We start from the raw sequence: 13,673 nt of genomic DNA, 5'->3' as shown, positions 1-13,673 counted from the left end.
AAATTCACATTTATATCATAATATTCAAATCTTAAAGAGTGAAAATACAATTATCAAAACACACAAAAGATCAATAACATCCTTGACCAATGCATCAATATAGGGAAAACAGTTAAATGGATCAGCGGCTTTCTTTGTAACTCTAGTTGCAAAGGAGATGATATAATCTAAATAAATAGAGTGACAATAAAGAAAGAAGTAGTAGGTAATAGAGAAAAAAATAGTTATTTATCTCTTTATAACTTTCTTCTCCAAACTAGCTTTCCTTATCCATTATTTTTATTTTCATTGCCATTCATTCTAGGATTTATCCTCTCTGTTACTGTTAAAACTGTAAAAAAAACCACTAACCAATTTGGTTTTTTCTCTCCATAGGTATCTTAGCTAAGGATGCGCCACTGATCTTTTGAATGTCTTAATAATTATTTTGGCAACTATTCAATATTGAAAGATTGGGATATAGATGAGAATTTTTTAAAAAGTTTGGATTATTTTGTCCAATAAATTAAAAATGTTTGAGATATAAATATAGGTTCATAAAAATATTTGGATTATTTTAGCCGATAAATACAAAATATAAATTAAAAAATAATATAAATGCTAAGTAGGATGATAGGATGATAATCTTATATTTTTATTAAAACTAGTCGTTTGTCCGCATATTGTGTGGGTATTAAAAATATTTTGTATGCATTTTATTACTATAGGATAAAGAAGATAATTATAAAGGAGAATTAGAAATCCAACTAATATGCATGATTTCCAATTCTAAAATAAGAAATTTAAAAATCTCAAATATTAATCAAATACAAAACTATGCATCAATAAATTTAATTATATTAAAAAATTAAAAATTTTAGTACTTACTATATATTATTAATATTTAATAACAAATTTCATTTAAAAACTATATTTTTGAGAAAATAAAATTTATTAAGTTTTAATAATGATTGATAGCAGTGACAGTAGTGATGTCAATGAAAAAGTAAAATCACTTAAATTAAAGAATTTCAATATTTAAATAACTCTCGTCCAACTTCTATTTAGCATTGAGATGATCGGTAAAATGGTACAATAACGCATTTCATCTTAATATAAAGAGAATAATAAAAAAAAAATTTAAAATATGAGTGTCGTGTGAAGGAGATTATGTTAGTGAATTTTGTATAGGAGGAACATATGGAAGTTATATTTTTATAGAAAATGAATAAATTAAAATTATCAATAATTGATATAATAAATTATAATCATTCATATTAAAAAAATAAGAAATTAAAAAGTAATATATTAATAATCACGATAAAAGTAGTAAATTGTGTTTAATATATATTAATTATTATTTTATATAAAAATGTATTAAAAAATTATAAATTTATCCCATATAATATAATTATAATAATTAATTATATACTTAATAATCTCTCATATATATTTATTATTATTTTAATTTTTTAAATTTATTTATTATTAAAAATAAAAATAAAATATATATGTTAAAATTTTTATTTTATTATAATTAATATATTATATTTAAAAGTTATAAGAAATTAAAAAGTTTCGTAATCACCTACTAATATTAGTAGTAGTGATAAAAAATTAAAAAATTATATAAAAATTACAATAATAAAAATAATAAATTTTATTTATTATGAATATATTAATTAATAATATTATTAAATATAAAAATATAATTCTTTTATTAAAGAAAAATAATGTAACTTGAAAATAAAAATAAAAATAAAAATATATTATATATATTATTTGATATAAATATATAAAATCAAGAGTTACATGACATAATTATATAAAATTAAATATATAATTTGTTAAATTTTTTATAGTTTATTTTAATATTTAATTATATATATATATAAATTAATTTGAGTTGATAAATAATTTAATTTAATTATTTAAAATTGAAAATTTAGAGTGTAAATGTGATTTAGATTATTTAAGTTAATTGTAACACTAGAAAAAGGAAAAAGTGTTGTTGGACCGTCCATCGTGCTTCCATGCCACGTAATTAATAGTTCCGCCACTACGCCTGACGTGGCAATTCTCGTGCGAATTGCGCACCCAAGCGTATAATATAGACTAGCCCCGTTAAGAACGCGCAAAGCGAACCAGTCCGCTCCGTTTTTGGCACGCAATCGAAACCAAATCGAAGTTTCGAATAATCTCCGCGAAATTGAAATCAGAAATCTCATTGCCGCCGTCGAGGTATGATCAAAGTAAGGCTAGCGATGTCTGTTTGGCATCTGCTATTATTCGTGAGCTGCGTTCCAGGTAAATTTGTTTTCCCATGATTGAGGAATGGAAACTCTCTACGATTTTGATTGATTGTGTTGACCGTCGATCCATTTGCCAGGATTTGTAATATCAGCTGTCGTAACGCTTGATTCGATTAAAATTTATAATTCTCACGAATGGCTAAAGACTTCAAAGCCAATCGTATATTTCTCTTGTAAAGGAGAGAAGAAGACCCGATTGCCCGATGTCAAGGAAGTTAATGTTTCTTATGCTTTCAAAGGCCAAGAATCTTGGCAGGTGAATATAACTTTTTTTCTTATTTAAATGGTTTTTCTCTTCATTTTGATGGTAATAAGCTTGTTCATTTTCCCCCAATCACTTTTAGCCTCTAACAGAACTTCCAAGTAAGAAGTGCAAGCGGTGTGGGTTCTACGAGGAAGACAAGTTGAAATCTGATGATGTGTTTGATGAATGGGAATTTTGTCCTTCCGATTTTGTGGATTCTGATGGAAAATATAGGCGAATTAAGGATAGGGAATTTGATGCTACGTTCTTGTGTCCGCAGTGCGTGCCTCTAGCTGCTGGTGAGTATTTTAATTGCTTTTCATTTGTTCTTTGCATTATTAACTGCTCGATTTAGAGGCATGTGGTTATAATCCCAATTTGGGGTGGCTGGGAACTTTTTTATGTTGTTTTAGTGAAAGCTCGACACTTTAATGGATGGGCACTTGCCCGAGATAACTAGAGGTTTTTGACACTAGGCTAGCAAGGAATAACTCTGGGTTTGAGTTTTGGCTAGGGCTAGTTTATAGCTGTGTGCTGAGGTTTGTGTCAAACTTGATCATGTGTAGGTTTATACATTTGCGAGATCCCGTAGCCTGCACAAATAATTCCTTCATGATGTTTCCTTTCCAAGTAAATGGATGCTAAATAGATGCTCTTCATAGTTTGCTGAATACCTTAACCAGGCAGTTATTTTCTCAGTGTTTGCAGAGGTAAATCAACCTCTTAGTCCATTAAAATGAAAAGGCTTTAAAATGTTCAGCCTCCAATCTGTAAACTTGCAATATGCATGTTATTTCTGGACTTGCTTGTATGTGGCGAAAACACAGATGTATAATCTTATGTTTGTTTACTAGAATGGTTATGATTGGATTCTCTGTTTGTCTTAGATTCCAACACTGCCTCAGGCTCGCATGATAGACCGAAGAAGGGAATGCATGTTGCAGTGGTAATATTGATCAGTGCTCTGGTTTCAACTGTATTGATTATTGGGATAGTGGTAGCCTTCAAGTACTGGCAAAAAAAGAAAAGGCAGCAAGAACAAGCTCGATTCTTGAAGCTATTTGAAGATGGGGATGATATTGAGGATGAACTGGGACTTGGCACTGTAATATGATGAATGATATTAACTCGTTGTCATCTGTAAATTATGTTTACTTTATACAAATTTTGGATGGTGTTATACTGAATTCTGTCTAGAGCGATATTTGCTTGTTAAAAGCAGATTAGTCCCCATTCATTTATCCAAAGTAAATGACGCAGAAAACATCTTGTTTGGCTTTAGAAACGAGTATATTTGTTTACCGGGAACGATGAGATCATAGAGAATAAATTCCATAGAAACATGATATGGTTTTTTTAATGTGAGCTGTTATTTAGAACTGAACAACCATTATGAAAATGAGTTCAAGATGTACCGCCAGTCTCACAGAAAGCGGAACAATGGAAAAATAAATGAGTAATGCTTACTATCTAGAAGCACATTTCTGAGGCAGGCCAAAGTTTATTAGCTTTATCTTCAATTCTAATTCTCTTTCGCTTAAACCGGACGGATTTACTGATTAGTTGCAGAAATAAGGTTTAATTGAACACAGCCTTCTTGACGGGCCTTTTATCTCTTATTCTGACTTAAAGATCATAATAGAATCCACTAAGACTTGAACTGTACGTAAGCCATTTATTCCACATGTGGCTGTGGGTGTTGCTGGTGCAAACAAGGCCAGTAACCAAAAATACCTTCAAAAAGCCCCAATTCATCCGGCTTGTAGTTGTAGTTGTAGCTACAAGCGTATGTGAGGTTTTGCCCGCCATAGTAATTGGAATCTTCCTCTCCCACAAGTCCAAACCATGACTCAGTGGCAGACAAAGCTGTATCATAAAAAGAAAGATGGTTTTCTGCATCGTCAAGATGGCTATCGTAACCAACTTCATGTTCATCACTTTGTGGCCAACATTCTGCCTTTTCCGGTCCATTGCCATCTTCATAGGAGGAGAAGTTATCATCATAATAGCCACTTAAGTTGAAGCAACAGTCATATGCCCGGTCCCAATTCCTCCAGCTGTTGTATGGCAGCTGATCTCGCCCATGGGAACCAGCTGCAAGATAGACCTCACCTTTCTCATATGGTGGAGAAATTGAGTAGCTGCATAAGACATCCTCTTCGTAAGGATTGTGGGAGTCCGATACCATGCAAAGATAGCTTATAGCTTCTAGTAGCGGAGGACACTCTTCATAGATGCTATCAGAATCAAAATTATGAGCGGAATAACAGTTTATGACGGGTAGTTCTTGCATATAATTAGTGGAAGAGGTCATAGTGGGTTATACACCACCCACAAGTTCAGACTTGGTTATGCAGAACCAGGAAAATTTTACAAATTGCCAGTGCTCTAGAGGTGGGAAGTGCTATATAAAACTTGTAGTTGGATGTAAAGGAGGGGGAAAAGAAGTGGCTCTCCGGGAGCAGCATTTTGATCGTTGCCCAATCTGGCACCGCCCATTTACTGATGAGATTCTATTCTTTTCTATGAACAGCACCAAGCATGAGTCTCACTATGAAACGAATCTGTTTTTGGGCAAAAAGCAGCACAAGAAAAGAGGAGCATCTTCCCCCCCCCCCCCCCCCACACACACACACACACACACTCACAAGGGAAAAAAGCAAGGGTTTTGGCAGTAATTTCTCATTCACCCACTAAGCTCAAGGCAGCAGCTTCAACATGGTGGACTACTTTGCTCGACATTTCTGCTCCTCTCATTACGTCGTCCATTTCTATCAACATAGGTATTATCATTTAGGTGCCCATGGCCCAGTTTGATTGATGCAATTAGCAATTTTTTTTTGGTAGAAATAGGAAAAATAAAAACAGACTAGCTCGGGTTCATGTTGGAAGCAGAACCAATATCATGAACAAGAAGGGACATCAGCAGTAGGTCTATCCAGAACCTCTATCTGGACTTGAATTTTCGATGCCAAATAATCAGCACACGAATTGACTTCACGAAAAATGTGATTGAAGACAACCGAAATCTCTGGCCCTGTGAATCTCTTCCAAAATGTTAGACGTAATTGGATTAACCTTGTTTGCATAACTCAGGAGATCAATGGCCATGGCATTGTCGCACTCCACTATCATCTGTATGTGGCATGTAAAGTTATATTTCAATCACAAAGATGGAAAATATTACATGTAGAAGACAGAAAGTTGTGCGGTAACAAGTCATGAAAATATCACATTGAGCACAGTTGCAAGGCTTTTGGCAAGTGAAGTAGCATCCCTCCTTAGCTTTTCCTATGTTTGTGGCAGAAGAGAGAAAAAAGAAAACAGAGGGAGAACAGGATGATGTCTGTGCTGCAATTTTTTTTTTCTTTTTTTGCCTACTATTGTCCCTCATAAATTCAGACTGTAGTATGCAGACAGCCAATGGGAATCTGAATTTGAGCAGAAGACTATCTGTTCAAGGAGCTGTTGAAATTATCCAACTCCTTGGACTGAGAACCATAGACTGCCTTAATAGTGTCTCGACAGCATCTGCAAGAAAAAGGTGGTGTCAACTGCAGAATCACAAAACAAAATAGTTGAGAATTGAGATGATGAGTACATGGGTTGACCTGCAAGCCTCTTTGTTGAATTTCTTCTTGCCAATTCCATAAAGTGAGAGAAACACATCTGGCTCCACGCGACAAAAATATGGACGATCTATATAAAGAAAGAAGAATCCGGAAAACAAGAAGTATAGGAGGAGCCAAATTTGTAGATTTCACAATAAATGTTATGAGTGATAAAAACTTACCTGGGTAAATAGAGCACTTGCGAGTGCTTTTGTCAAAGTGGATACACCATCCATCTGGGCCTATTAAGCTTCTGTAAAGCTGACAGAAAACAAGTTACTACAAGTAAGTTGCCGAAAGTTTTCGTCGTTCCTTCTTTGAACTTGAAATTTGGGCATATATTGATAGTATTAACATACCTCAATATCAGAAGGGTCCGTGAAGATTTCTTCAGGAGTGGCGAAGGATGGGCCCTTGGCGAGCTTGCAGCATGCACCGCATGCTTCCACACAGCGCCATAGCTGCTCGTTGGTCTTCGCCTGAGGCCTGGCCTTATTCTTTCCGCTATGCCATGGCCGGTGGGCTGCCGAGATGCAGGCGTTAATAGAGGACGGAGGAGTGATGGCGCAAGAGTAGGACATTAATCGGATTAATGTTTGGCTATAACCTAGATGACCTCGATATAAGATGAGTGGTGGAGTTTGTAAGAAAGAATTACAATTAAATCCATTAGTTTTTATAAAATTAACTAATCTGTTTCCATAATTTTTTGGACTAAGATATGACCTCTCTTGTTGGAATTAAAAATGTGTTCTGCGTATCATTGTTGAAAAATGAAAAAGAAAATTATGATATCATTATTGAAAAATAAAAGGAAACTTTGATGTTATTTAAAACAGAGAAAAAAAATGCTTAAAATTGAAATTAAATATTTAAAATTAGATAACAATAAATTTAAAAAATATAAAATTTTCCATAATAAAATTAAGGATCAAATATTGTAACTTCAATTTTAATAAATATATATTAAAAGATTTAAAATATAAAAAAATTAAAAAAATAAATTTTAATTATAAAAATAAAATAATTCTAAGATTTTTTTTTTATTTTTTATTTTTCTAGAATGCTTTTTATAAAAAATACACTCTCTCGTGTTCTTTTCGTAAAAAAAAGGAAAAGTCTTATAAAATTTAACTACTCATACGTATGATTATATTTCTTATTTTACACATCCATTTTTTTTTATTTAACTTTTCATTAAATACATACAAATCAAACAAACTCACTGAAGCAAAATATCTCTAACTGCCGGTACTTTTCTTTGAGAATTATATTGTCAATTATGAATCTCTTTCTTAATTGCAGTAAAAAAAAAATCACTAGGATAAAGTAGATATCATAATACTAAAATTAAATATTTAAAATTAAAATTAGATATCTAAAAATATAATAATATTAACAGATTTTTGCTATGTCCCATCAAACAACAAACTATCTTTGAACAACAAAGTTATAAATTTCAGCAATTTATAAATGTGCATTGGTTCTTTCAACAAAGGTTTATGTAGTTTATAGACATGTCAATCCCTTCAATAATTTATTTTTTACAATTTATGCTCATACATTGAATCTCTTCAATAAAAGTTTATACAGTCTATGAATTCCTTTTAACAAAGATTTTTTTTTTAGCAGTTTAGAAATATATTGATATGAAATCACAGTTTAAAAATATGACGTGATGGTATAAAATATAGTTTAAAAATATATAGATTTATTATAAATTTAAATTAGTTTATAGACGTACAAATCTATTCTTTTATAGTTTATATACTTATAAGTCCCTTACAAATTTAAATAACCTCCCAACAAAATAAATAAAAAATTAAGTTTTATTAGATAACCTCCCAACTAAATAAATGAAAAATTAAGCTTTATTTCAACAAAATATAGCCATAAAAGATTTGAAAAAAAAAAATTCTTAAAGACTATTTGGGTTCTAATACCACTATAGAAAATAAGCTCTGATTAACACTGTTAAAAAATTAAAAGGATGCTATGATACTACTGATGAAAAATTAAAAGGAAATTTTAATACCATGTTCAATTTTCTTTTAAAATTAAAAATAAATATCTAAAATTAAATAAAAATAAATTTGAAAAATAAAATATCATGATTCTGTATAAAAATATCAAATGTTCATCAATAAAATTAAAAATTAAATACTATAACGTCAACTTAAATTGACTTCAAAAAAAAAAACTTCAACTTAAATAAATAAAAAAAATTAAAATACTATAATAAAAGAGAAAAAATAAATAAATACAATGTAAAAAAATAATCTTTATTTGTCTTCATGTTTATAGAATGCTTTTACTGAAAATACATTCTTTTTTTTTTCTTTCATTTTTACAACATAATATTTTATTTTGCATAGGCAATCTGTCTTATAAAATTTATTGACTCATACTTAAATATATTATATTTTTTATATTACACACAAAAATTCTTTTTTTTATTATTTTTTATCAATTATATCTAATTAATGAAATTTATTACAGCAAAATATCTTAACAGCCAACATCTCTAATTATGAGCGAATACAATTAAACTTTTTCCTTTTTTCCTTTTTATTAAAACACTGTGATATGTTATAAAAGCTTTAAAAGATGTGGTTGTTTAAGTTGTTGAATGCTTAATTAAACGCAAGCTGGACTAAAGGTTTAAAACCTGTCCATAATGGACACAATTATTACAGCCGTAACTTAGAAAGCAACGCCTCAACAGAATACTAATTCAAGCTTAGAAACAACAAGAGGAAATCGTTGTTCCTGCAGCGCCGTAGTCAAGTACCTTCAACTACCAGATTTCGGTGTCTTGACGAGGACAAGAGCATCCAAAAAACAAGGGATCAAAAGACTTAGGCTCAACTAAACAGAGGCACTCAAACCAAATACCAACTAAGGAGAAGCAGAAGCAACTATGGAGAGGATACCTAGAATACTACTTCAATGGCAAAGGGGAAAGGTGATGTCCCTTTGCTGTTCCAATTGTGTCTTTTGAACTGTATCCCACTAATTACCATCAATTCTATCCCTTGTTGTGGTTGATAAAGGAAAAAACGAAGACTCAACCTGCAAGCAAACAATTGCAAACCCAGTAAGAACAAGACTGGAGACTCATCTTCGACTTCAGATATGCACATGTACAACTCCCAACAAAGTAGAAAAGGAATATTCTCTACAGCAATGAGTCGAGGAAGAGTACCCTGAGACAAGCAGCAACCGCTGCATTTAAGCCTCTCAAACTCTTCCATGGGCCACGCTTAGGACGACACAATGCAAGAGGCATTAAGCAGGCAATTCCACAAGAACAACTCCCCACCACGTAGGTGTTTGATCTGCAAATGAAAAACTGAAAGCCACATACACCCTTTGAGGGAAAGCTCTCCTTCACCTCTTCAACACATACGGTCATCTATAGAAAAGTATCGTGAACTCTTTTTTTTTCTTTTTTGAAAATGTAAGTAATTAGTCCTCACTCTTTTCGTTGGACAAATGGCTGAAGTCCTAGCAAGAAGAGCACGAGTAACAGTTAACTCTAAAACTACCAGTTCTCTTTCTTAAGACCTGCACTCAATATCTGTGAAGTGGCTGATTTAAATTCCTGCTCACTTCCATATTCCCCAGGATTATATATTCTAAATCCCGACAAAAAAAGTAAAATTATCAAATCAATTAACAAGTCTAGCTCCCAATACAGAAAATTCAAAATATGCTTCCTCAATTCAAGTCAAGCCCTTCAGTTCAGTACAATTTCGTACTTACTGAAGCATATCAACTGATTACAATTGCTCAAATCGAACAGGAAAACGCAAGGTGTTGCAGATGAGCATGTGCAACCGAAGAACTTCCATCTCCATTATGCCATACTTCTAGGGTGACCCGCTGCCTCTTGCAGTGTTCCGGTTGTCCTCCTAATTATCAACAGGGCTTCCTTCATCCCTAGGACTGGGACTGCAGCTGCGACCATTAGTTTGAGCTGCACTACCATATCTCATGTCTCCAGGGCTCTGTCTTTCAGGGCTTCTGCTCCTCCTCGGGCTACCACTATATTCTGGTCTGTCTTGCAGGTCATCCAGTTTCTGGGCTTTGGGAGAAGGGCGTGAGCTGCCATCATCTGGCGTTAGGCTGTGCTTCCTACTCTTGGAGGCAACACCATTCTTCGGCTCATGGCTCAGGGACCTGTCCTCGTTCTCAACACTTGGTTCTCTCTTTGGTGGAGATCTTGATCGACTGACAAACAGGAATTTCAGTTAATGCAATGGAAAAGAGAGAGAAAGATACAATCTAACAAAGTCGATGAGCATTTGGTCACTGGCTAAAGTCAACTTACCTGTAACTTCGACCTCTGCTGTAACTAGGGCTACGACTTCTACCACGGTGAGGAGAGTGAGATCTAGCTGGTGATCTAGAGTAACTCCGATCACGTCTGCAATATAGGTAGAGCATGCAATAGCAAATTAAAGGCACTTAAAAGCATTGAACATCTGCAGGGAATGATTTCATTGAAGACAAAATAGAAAACCAAAACTGGAATGTGGGATAGCATTGGATAGATCTAAAGAAAACAGAGTTACCTCAGTTTCTTGGGACTGCTCTTGCAGTTCCTCTCTACATGGCCTCTCTCTCCACAACGATAACATTTATTCTTCCAGTCTCCAGCTTTGCAATCTCGAGCCCAATGGCCATCTATGCCACAATTAAAGCAACGTCCAGAGCCTGGAGGAGGACCCCTGCTCATATATTCTCGAGAACCACGAGGTACCTAATCACATTGGAAATAAACACAAATTTTTATTTGATTAATGATTACCAACAAACTTCATGAATGGGAGGGTACATTACATCATACGATTTTCAGAAGCAATTATGAACAACAATAAAAATTTCTGAAATACAACAAAACAACTCTGGCCACTCTGAATTAATAACAGATTATGCCAATTTTAAAGCCAACAAATATTTTACCTAAAGAATGTTTTTTTTACAAAAAAAAAAGAGAGAGAGAGAGAGAGAGAGAAAAACCTACCCCCCTAGCAAACTCTACAACAATACGGCTGCCATCAAATTCCTTACCATCCAAGTGATATCTGGCATCATCAGCATCTCGAGGATCACTAAATTCCTGTTTAAAATGGTAAGAACACAACCAAAAAAGCATTCTATATTTTTCACAACATGCTCAACCAAACTTCAAAGACATAATGCCAAGGAGAAAACAAGGAAAATCACTTACAACAAATGCATAGTCGCGCTTCATATCCACATCTCGTACTCTGCGAAACGGTTTCCACAAACAGTAAGGCCATCATTACTTAAGTACTGCAAGTGTATGATACTTCACCCCTCACAGACGAACTAAACACCAGTTTGAGATTGTTGCCAATTCCATAAAAACACGCAATAACATAATAGAAAGTATCGCCACAGTTTCCTATAACTCGGCAAGAATTTCCACCAATTCCACCATGGCAACCCTCTCACCATAGGCCTCCAGGTAAGGCAAAAGCCCAGAAACCTTCAACAAGATCATTCAGGTTAAAAAAAAATGACACCAAGGGTCACAAGATTCCCACAAAGATAACATGACAGTTAACACAAACTGCTGAGGAGCTACTTGTCCCTAACTATTTTCAGGAGGAAAACTGTACCCCGTTTGACCAATAATTAATAATCCAAGAATTTATTCAATCAAAAGAATAGTGAGCTGCATAAGATAGCAAGGAAGACTCAAATTGGCATTGGCAGCATCATTGAATGGAATTACGTAGGCTAAGGAGCACATTTAAAGAAGGTAAAATATTTCATGGAAGAGGAAGAAAACAATATTTACTACTCTGAGCCAATACACCCAAATTTTAACACACAACTAAAGGTTACCTTCCATATTTGCTGAAGAGGTATTCAAGGTCTCTAGATCTTGTACGAGATGCCAGATGACCAACATAGAGACGAGTACTGGCAGATCGATCATCATATCGTGGCATTTTCAAGCTGCAGCAAATAGAATATTCTGTAAACATTTTAATGAACATCTGGAAGCTAAGTTCCAGTTTCTTTGATTCAACACCAGAAAAAGCCTCGCCACGAAACAGTTCAGCAATAATGGAGAAGCCAACAAGAAACAATTGACATTCCTTATTTATAAATACACAGTATATATAACCATTGACATTCCTAAACAAAAATTATTCATTTTCTATCCTATGCAAGGTGATGAATTTAATACATACATAGCTAAATATATTGAGGAAAAAAGGGGTAAGGAATATATCTACATATCGAGGCTTCAACAACAAAGAAACTAAAGCGGCAGATTTTGGCATCAAAGCTTCATTGAAAACTCAAACAAACAAGAGAGAAGATATTGCCCTTGTTTGGAATAAAAAATTTCATAAGAATTCAATTCTTTTCTATCGATTTTTTTTGTTTGGAATGAAAGAATTCATTTCCTTTTCAACTTACAAAATTTTCGTTTTCAAAGAAAATGAAATCATGCACATTTTGCAATAATTCATTTTAATTCTTTTCTTGCAAAATGAACTCTGACAAACAGAATTAAAAACAAACCTAAAAAATCGAATCCACCAACACGGAAAATAATTTTTATAGAAAATATGGAACTGAAAACAGAAACAATAAGAGCTAGTTAAGCGAGAATCATAAAAAAGTGAGCCAATCAGAAGAATTGCAACCTGGAGAGGTGAAAAAGGCCAAGGTCGTCTTCTCTGCAGGAGTCGTCAAGCGAGATTGAAGTTTTTCAGATTTATAGAACAAAAGCAAAACCTACAGCCTTTTATTTCTCTCCTATAAAAGGAATGGAGGGCCGCGATACGTTTTGTTAATCCAATGGTTGGAAATCCACGACGATCATTGATTTAATTTTACTTTCGGCCCGCGTGTGGATGAATGGGCTGAGCAATGACTTCTATATTATCTATAGGCCTTTTGCACAATTGCTGCATTTAGGCCCAACCGTACAAGTAATAATTTAATACATTTGAATTTAGAATACTTAATAGTGAGTTTAGGAGTTTGTGACGGTTAAATTTTGGTATTATACAGATTTTTTCTCAGCAAAAAATATAGAAATTATAGATATTATTAAAATTTTAAGTTGGATAAATAGTGAAGGTTGATAGCGGATTCTGATTGAATCGAATACCCTTTCAGTTGTTCAAATAATTAATTTATCAGATTTTACGGTTAGATCATTATTTAGTTTGATTGTTAGTGATTATAAATTTTTTTAAATGAGATTTTTAATACTAATATTATTTTAATTATAAATCTGCGAATGTAATTGTCCATTTATTAGTAACGGATGCCCATTCTGAGTTAGACTTGAAACTTGGAAGTAGTATGTTAATCCACCTCCTCCTATCGTGACTTCTTTAATATAATAATAAAATCACAAATATTCTTTTTCAAATAAAATTTTCAAAAAGTGTGTTTTTTTAAATAATATATATTTTAAAAAAATGTTATATTATTTAAATAATATATATATTAAATCTACATGTCAAA

General features: G+C 33.1%; 3 protein-coding genes across 6 annotated transcripts; 1 reads left to right on the top strand and 2 right to left on the bottom strand.

Moving 5' to 3' along the window:
* The first annotated feature begins 2,103 nt into the window (after nucleotides 1–2,103).
* LOC110621192 lies at nucleotides 2,104–3,722 on the top strand. Its single transcript, XM_021765347.2, has 4 exons — nucleotides 2,104–2,286; nucleotides 2,369–2,547; nucleotides 2,636–2,834; nucleotides 3,423–3,722. Exons 1-4 carry the CDS (start codon nucleotides 2,223–2,225, stop codon nucleotides 3,647–3,649), a joined length of 669 nt encoding a protein of 222 aa, XP_021621039.1. The 5' UTR covers nucleotides 2,104–2,222; the 3' UTR covers nucleotides 3,650–3,722.
* Nucleotides 3,723–4,184: 462 nt separating this feature from the next.
* Nucleotides 4,185–9,563, bottom strand: LOC110621191. Of its 4 annotated transcripts, XM_021765346.2 has the most exons (5): nucleotides 9,080–9,207; nucleotides 6,506–6,753; nucleotides 6,329–6,407; nucleotides 6,147–6,234; nucleotides 5,674–6,066 (listed from the first exon to the last, which is right to left on the bottom strand). In XM_021765346.2, exons 2-5 carry the CDS (start codon nucleotides 6,725–6,727, stop codon nucleotides 5,985–5,987), a joined length of 471 nt encoding a protein of 156 aa, XP_021621038.1. In that variant the 5' UTR covers nucleotides 6,728–6,753; nucleotides 9,080–9,207; the 3' UTR covers nucleotides 5,674–5,984. The 4 variants fall into 4 exon arrangements, with proteins under 4 accessions (XP_043814908.1, XP_043814907.1, XP_021621038.1 ...); XM_021765345.2 differs by having other exon boundaries at nucleotides 6,147–6,407; nucleotides 9,080–9,563; XM_043958973.1 differs by lacking the exons at nucleotides 6,329–6,407; nucleotides 6,506–6,753; nucleotides 9,080–9,207 and adding an exon at nucleotides 4,185–5,670 and having other exon boundaries at nucleotides 5,770–6,066; nucleotides 6,147–6,254.
* Nucleotides 9,564–9,797: 234 nt separating this feature from the next.
* On the bottom strand, nucleotides 9,798–12,874 carry LOC110621237 (serine/arginine-rich splicing factor RS2Z32). The gene is made up of 7 exons (XM_021765431.2): nucleotides 12,842–12,874; nucleotides 12,027–12,140; nucleotides 11,383–11,422; nucleotides 11,176–11,271; nucleotides 10,724–10,911; nucleotides 10,480–10,575; nucleotides 9,798–10,379 (listed from the first exon to the last, which is right to left on the bottom strand). The coding sequence occupies exons 2-7, from the start codon at nucleotides 12,131–12,133 to the stop codon at nucleotides 10,061–10,063; spliced, it is 846 nt and encodes a 281-aa protein (XP_021621123.1). The 5' UTR covers nucleotides 12,134–12,140; nucleotides 12,842–12,874; the 3' UTR covers nucleotides 9,798–10,060.
* Nucleotides 12,875–13,673: the final 799 nt, after the last annotated feature.

Source organism: Manihot esculenta, chromosome 8 (assembly GCF_001659605.2).
Source record: "Manihot esculenta cultivar AM560-2 chromosome 8, M.esculenta_v8, whole genome shotgun sequence".
Lineage (NCBI taxonomy): Eukaryota > Viridiplantae > Streptophyta > Magnoliopsida > Malpighiales > Euphorbiaceae > Manihot > Manihot esculenta.
Note: the sequence above shows the minus strand (reverse complement) of the source record. Positions and strands in the feature narration are given on the sequence as shown.

Bases quoted from the DNA above. Each gene is read 5' to 3' on its own strand.
- LOC110621192 (XM_021765347.2), top strand. From the start codon at position 2,223: ATGATCAAAGTAAGGCTAGCGATGTCTGTTTGGCATCTGCTATTATTC. The intron at 2,287-2,368 runs GTAAATTTGTTT...TCCATTTGCCAG, and splicing joins ATTCGTGAGCTGCGTTCCAG to GATTTGTAATATCAGCTGTC. The intron at 2,835-3,422 runs GTGAGTATTTTA...TGTTTGTCTTAG, and splicing joins GTGCGTGCCTCTAGCTGCTG to ATTCCAACACTGCCTCAGGC.
- LOC110621191 (XM_043958972.1), bottom strand. From the start codon at position 4,849: ATGACCTCTTCCACTAATTATATGCAAGAACTACCCGTCATAAACTGT.
- LOC110621237 (XM_021765431.2), bottom strand. From the start codon at position 12,133: ATGCCACGATATGATGATCGATCTGCCAGTACTCGTCTCTATGTTGGT. The intron at 11,423-12,026 runs GTAACCTTTAGT...ACCGTTTCGCAG, and splicing joins CTCTTCAGCAAATATGGAAG to AGTACGAGATGTGGATATGA. The intron at 11,272-11,382 runs GTAAGTGATTTT...CATTTTAAACAG, and splicing joins AGCGCGACTATGCATTTGTT to GAATTTAGTGATCCTCGAGA.